Consider the following 6,890-nt stretch of genomic DNA (forward strand, 5'->3'; position numbering starts at 1 on the left):
TAATTTTAAATAATTTTTCATAATCATAGTAAATTTTTTAAAATAAATGAAAATGTGATAATTAATTTTTTTTAAATAAAATAAAATTAAAAAGGAATAAAAGAATCATAATTTGATTCAAATTTATTAAGTAACTCTAATTTTAAATTTAGAATATAAAATTCTTATATTTTTTTTATTAAATAGCTTAACAATATTTAATTAAGAATCTAAATCGGGAAAAATTGTTAAATTATCAATGTTACGAAAAACCAACGTAACTTAAATATAGGAGAAAAAAAGTGTATATTATATATATACTCTATCTATCCCACCACAATCAAACTCAAATTCTTCAACAAATCTCTCTTTCATACACCCAAGATCGATCAATTCCCCCATCAATAACATGAACCATCTAATTACCGCAATATCTTTAGAATGAAATCAATGGGAAACAGTTGGTTATGGCGTTGCTCTAGACTAGTACGGGGAATTATGTCATGGGATCAATATATTCAGATATCCAAAGCATGAACGTTATTGGCATAATAAATATTACATCGATCAAAAGTTTCGTAAAGTCAAGAAGGAAAGCACACTTTTATGTTTCTCCAAACTAACTAAGCTAAGTTCCAACGGACTTTAGAAGATTAATTAACAGACGAGCTGGTGCCCGAAACTTGGCATATAGAGGTTGCCCCGCAATATAAATTTGATCAATATGCAAAAATTGTAAGCTTAAAGAGAGCACTCACATTTAGGGTCGACCACGAGAATGTAGCTAGAGAAGTTTTACGTAGATATCCCCAAAATGTTAACATAAATTCTTCTTTCCCATTGGATTATGCAAGACGATTACGTTATAAGCAAGATTAAGTTGAATTATTCTAAAAAATTGAAAATATCTTCTAAGACTCTAAAAAGTATGGAATCTAAATTATATCCCACTCAAGTTCCAACTCCCTCCCGTGAGATTGATATCTTTCCCTTCAATCTCGTTGTTGTTTTCAATATATCCATTTAAAATCAATAACAGATAAACAAGTAATTTCATATAATTTGATGTAGCAAAATTTCACCAACAGGCGAAAAAAATCATGATTGGTTAATAAAACACTTCGTTGAATTTTGAGTTTTAAGTAGATTTTGATAGAAAAATAGAATGATTTTTAATTTTTTATTAAATAAACCGATTATTTTACATGGATTCTCTTAGAGTAGTTATGTATATTAATAAAAAAACATTTTTTTCTCAATAAAACTACAAATAATTCAAAATAATATATATATATATATATATATATATATATAAGTAAATTCATTGCACATTGCAGCAAGTAGGATGGATTATGGAAGATTAATAATGGACATGATTAATCTGCTCTGCTTAATTTATTAATTGTTAACAATAATTTTGGCAATAGATAAAAACAAAAATGTCAGAAATCATAAATTCCTAATGGATGTGGAGAATAGTGTACTTGAATGTGTCCTCCGGGGATTCAAAAGGGATGATGCCAAGAATATAGAAAATTGTTATTTTCATTCTTAAAGATGCATCCCAAAACACTATTTTATTACATTTACATGATTCACATTGACTTCACATAGTTTATGCAAGGGATTTCTAATTAAAGATATTTCTCTTTTAATGTATAAAAAGTTTGAAGAATAAGTTGACAGTTTTGCGAGAGATTGGTTTGTATTGGTATGACTCGTTTTATTCCTTTGCTATAACATGTGCTGATTCAGTTAATTTTTTTTGTAGCAAATTATATGTAAACTAAAGAGTCGGGTCTTGTATGCACGTCGCTTCGTTGTGTTAACTCAATCATGTTCATTTATTTAAAGAATTAGTATGTGAAGGAATATATATCATGTATATATTTGAAATTTGGATTTTTTTTTTTTTTTCTTAATATGTGGTTAATTTGCAGTCATATGGATTTTGAGATATAAGAGCTATAATTTATTAAAATATCCCAAAATCTTTAATTAGAATGGAGATACAATCACATACTTTTTTCAAATAATTTGGATTAATTAAGATTAAGTATACATATGAACTTTGGGGGATGGTTGAAGCCATATGATTATAAATTAGAAATCATGTTTTATGATAGGATTAATAATGTAACAAAGAATATATAGTCAGACTTCTTTTATATATATATATCTTTGCAATGGCAATTGAAAAGATATTAGAAATATGCAAAACTGCTGAAATCGTGTGTTTTAATTATGTTGTAAAGTTATTACTTTAATACAAGGCTCTAATCTTGATATTATATAAATTGGGAACTTCTTAACAAATAAAAAAATTAGGTTCTATTGTAATGGATAATTATTATGATTTTTTAAAAGCAATAGTTATGTAAATAATAACATAGATAGTTAATACAAACTAATAAGCATTTAATGCACAATTCTCTTGCACGTACTGACACTTAAATAAACTATTTCCGACTACAAACCCTTCATTTCTTTATTATATTGCAAAATAAAATAATGAGATCTCTTATAATCTTTCTTATTCTGAAAACAAGACTTATATATATTATTATTGATCTAATTAATTAGGTACATTTATTTGTTATAAATTCATAAAAATAAATGTAGTACATAAAATTACATGTTATAGGATTGATTTTGGTTTATATCTATATAGTATAGTTATCTAAATTTTATAATAAAAAAATTTAACTTTATTATCATAGAAAATGGTGTTTCGAAGGCATGTTAAACTTTGGGTCAACTTAATCATCATTATTTTTATATAAAAAAAATTAATCTTTTTATTTACAAAGAGGGGATTAAATTTAATTGATGATTTAATGCTGTAAATTATAGAATGTGGACTGAGTAGTAAAATAATCATGGTAAATATCATGTGCATGCAAGTTTGGGTTACTAGTTTTTTTTTTTAATGGTATTCACAAGTGGAAAATTAAAAATCTAAATGAACTGGTTGATTTTTCCTCTACAAATTATGCATTGATTAGTTAATTCAAATGATAGAAATGCAGAAATTCAAGCCATTTTCCATTTTATTATGAATTTTAACTTTTGTTGTTTAAACTGTTAATTTTTTATGTAAAAGTAAAATTATCCTGCATAGAAAATATATATGTAATATGAGTTATTTCTCCTATATAACCAAGAAATAAATTGTTTCAATCAAACTTGTGCAAGCAAATGGAGGAAGATGATGAGTTGAAAACAATGATAGAAAGAATAATCTTCACATGCATATATATATATATATATATATATATATATATATATATATAACAGTTGAGATCATTAGTACACAATTTAAATGTCATAGCTTTCTATGGACTCGATCTCATTACCATAAATCGCGAAAAAAATGGAAGAAGACTCTATACAAAAGCCAGTTCTTCGTCACACAGGATTGCTAAATACAGTATTATTATTATTATTATGCTCATAAGAAATATACTCCTCTCACGATTCAATAACGTGAAGAAAAAAAAGATGTTTATTTAAGCGAATCTGTTGCATTTTGACGGGCAGTAGAAATCTTGAGATCAAGGGCGTCAATGTCCATTCCATTATATGCAATTGGTGCATACATCCACATATCATCAGAGCTTAGAAGCTGCAGACAGAAAATGCATCATAAATCATATTATTAGTTATTAGTGAAAACTGATAATTAATGTTAATTTTCTTAATTACCTTGATCTGGATTTGCAAGAACTTGACATATTGAACAGCTTCTTCAAGCATGGTGCTAATATCAACCTTTGTCCCATTTGGAACAAGGTTCTGTAAGATCCTTAGTCGCTCATTGATCCTTTCTCTTCTTTTCTGAACCAAATATGAAAAATCCCATATCAAACATGCAATCTTGTATGAATTAGAAAGATTATCATAATTGCCTACTTACTCTTGCGTATAGGCTCTGGGGATCGGTTGCAGATCCCCTACTGGCTCTTGTCTTGTTGTTTAAGTTACGAGCAGCTCCTGATCTGGCGCTCGAACTTGAAGTCACTCCTTCTTGTGAAACGTTTGACTCATCTTCTGAATCAGAACCACTTGAGCTCGCCCTCACATTCCTTTCCTCGTCGTTTGTTTTATTATTCTTCCTGGATTTAGAGCTTCTCTTCTTTTGGACCTGCATTATATTTATCAAACCATGATATCTAGCTAGTACTTGATCAAATAATGATGACACCGACAGTGGAAATCAAACTTACATCTTTAGAAGCCAGGGATCTCTTCTTGTTCTTCAAGAGGCTGTTCTTGTTATCTTCAATGATGATCTCAGGCCTTGCCATTTCGGGTTCTTTTACTATCTGCAGATTCTTTCCACACGGATCTTCGATCATGCTGTCATCCTCCTCCTCTTCCTCCATACAAAAGTCAATTGACATGGAACTAGCATTCTTCATTGCCAGAAATTGGTCTGACTCATTTGGGTAGTAACAAACATCATCACATGAAGAGTTTGGATACCCTTTATTAATATAACTAGTCTCTTGTGACATATACATGGAATGTCCATCACCAGAGGAACAGTTGTTAAGCAAGTTCGCCATGAAATCAGCCTCTTCATTACTCGACGAATACATTCCACCCATTAAGAGCGAATTCCATTCTCCTTCACAAACCATACCTCCAGGCTCCATTATAAGAAAAAAGATAAATTGAACTTGTTTTTTTTTTTTATCAGAGAAGCTCTACCCGATCAATGCTTGAAAAGAAATTGGGATGGGAAGGATGGTATTTGTACCAGAATAACATGCTTTGTTTTATGCCAGTTCAAATTCTTAATTCTCAATTATATCAATAAACTAATCATGTCCTTATCAATCTTGATTTTAAGATTATTGTGGTAGGTCCCAATCTACAGCTATGCAGAAAACTATGGGTCATTAAGAGGGTAAGAACAAAAATGAATCATTAAATGGTTTTAAGTTAAGCCAAGCCAATCAATCATAAGAAAGTGAATTAAAGTATCTGTTAACTAAGAAAAGAAAATGTAGTATTTCTAATCTACCAACCAGACGTGCGGGCTCATATTGAATAAGTATCAATGATTGATCATAAGAGTGATTATATATCAATGCAAAGAGCCAAAGAGAGAGATCTGACTGACATTATCTAAATTTACCTTGAAGAAGCAGATATAACACACAATCTCCATGACTAAGATTCTTGTCTCCTCCATTTGGATTCAATATATATAGCTTCTTCAATCTAATTAGCCTTACATCGTAGACATGTTAAGGACATTAAAAAGCTAGTTAAAATATCTGTAATTTGATCAATCAGGCCAAGGCAAGAGAATTTGAGAGAAAATTTAAGGCATATACTATTGTACTTCCATAGAAGCAAATCATCAAACAGTTGGTAGGCATGGTTTTTTTCCAACCCAGTTTTCAGAATTTGATGGGAGAAACAAAATAATAAACTTGATCAGATTCAAAGACATTGTCCGTTAATTAGCTAATATTCATGTATATCATTTCTGCATTGAGACTTCAGTTTGATCAACGACGTCGCTATCTTAACATATAAATGACTCCTCGCCTCTGCAAAGAAGAACTTCAGCGAAAATTTGTCATTATTTTGAAGATTCGGCAGAATTTTTTATATAATGTTGAAATTTAGTCTATGAAGATATTTTCGTTATAGATGTAAATGAGAAAGCAATAATATAATTGAATCGGTAAGTCTGAATATAAAATCAAAATAGGAGATTTGTCACAAATTAGATAAATACAAAGAAAAAAAATATAGTACTATTTGGATATATCATATATATAATATAATATTGTCTTATTACATTATTTAAACTAAATTACTTTTATAATTTATGTTGAAGTATGAGTTTTACAAATTACTTTTATAATTCACTGCTTAATTTATTTATTAAAATATATTCTATTTTAAATTATTATTATATATTAATTTTAAAAAAAAATATAAATAAAAATTCATCACTTCAAAATTATTACCCATCATTATTATTCTTTTATTTTCAAAAATATGTATTTTTTAACTCAAATCCCAAGAGATTCATATTTATTATTATTAGTTTTTCATTAATATAAAATCTTTCAAATGTAACTAATTGTATTAAATAATTTTAACAAGAGAACTACTAGATTTTATTTTAAATAATATGTTTTATTTTAATGTATAATATTTAAATTAATTTTTATTATATATATATATATATATATTTATTTATAAAATTAAATAATTTATAAATTAAGTAGAGAATATATATGTAATTTTAAAATGAAAGAATATAATGTGAATATAATGAAAGAATGAATGTGAATATTGAGTAGAACCAAAATCATCTATTATTCCTTATATTGAATCATTTTGCATGTTTATACTGAACTAATCAATCAAATATCCGATGAATGGATCAGTTTAGATGTAGAATTAATTAATATTATATAAAAAAATAATATTTTGTGAATAATTCAATTTTCTAAAAGTAAAAATATATAGTAAAATGCTTTTGAAAAGTATTATAGTCAAATATATTATCCACAAACTGTCCACAACTCCTACTATATATGTATGATTATTCTAACTTATTAGAATATTTAATTTTCTGAAGTATTCAGAACAATATTTTTTATTGTATATTTTTGGAATGATAATTTATATATATATATAGGTATTAATTAAATAATTTAATATCATTTAAGGCTAATTATTACTATTCGAATGTATATAGTTAATAGTTAATACAATATTGTTATAACTAATATTATGTTATGGTTGTACTTGTATGGTATTGCTACTTAGTACAAGATGTACAAAATTTAATATAGTAATTATAAATTTATAAAATAATTCGGATATTAAAATAAACTTAACAACCACCTTATATTTAATCCAACTAATTGAGATGGTCC

At 27.1% G+C, this 6,890-nt stretch overlaps 1 protein-coding gene across 2 annotated transcripts; it reads right to left on the minus strand.

Annotated features, from left to right (window-relative positions):
- Positions 1-3,382: 3,382 nt before the first annotated feature.
- LOC124927911 (transcription factor RSL2) lies at positions 3,383-5,597 on the minus strand. Of its 2 annotated transcripts, XM_047468416.1 has the most exons (5): positions 5,123-5,597; positions 4,206-4,609; positions 3,896-4,123; positions 3,685-3,816; positions 3,383-3,604 (listed from the first exon to the last, which is right to left on the minus strand). In XM_047468416.1, the coding sequence occupies exons 2-5, from the start codon at positions 4,587-4,589 to the stop codon at positions 3,485-3,487; spliced, it is 864 nt and encodes a 287-aa protein (XP_047324372.1). In that variant the 5' UTR covers positions 4,590-4,609; positions 5,123-5,597; the 3' UTR covers positions 3,383-3,484. The 2 variants fall into 2 exon arrangements, with proteins under 2 accessions (XP_047324372.1, XP_047324371.1); XM_047468415.1 differs by having other exon boundaries at positions 4,206-5,597.
- Between the last annotated feature and the right edge of the window lie 1,293 nt (positions 5,598-6,890).

Source organism: Impatiens glandulifera, chromosome 2 (genome assembly GCF_907164915.1).
Source record: "Impatiens glandulifera chromosome 2, dImpGla2.1, whole genome shotgun sequence".
Taxonomy (NCBI): domain Eukaryota; kingdom Viridiplantae; phylum Streptophyta; class Magnoliopsida; order Ericales; family Balsaminaceae; genus Impatiens; species Impatiens glandulifera.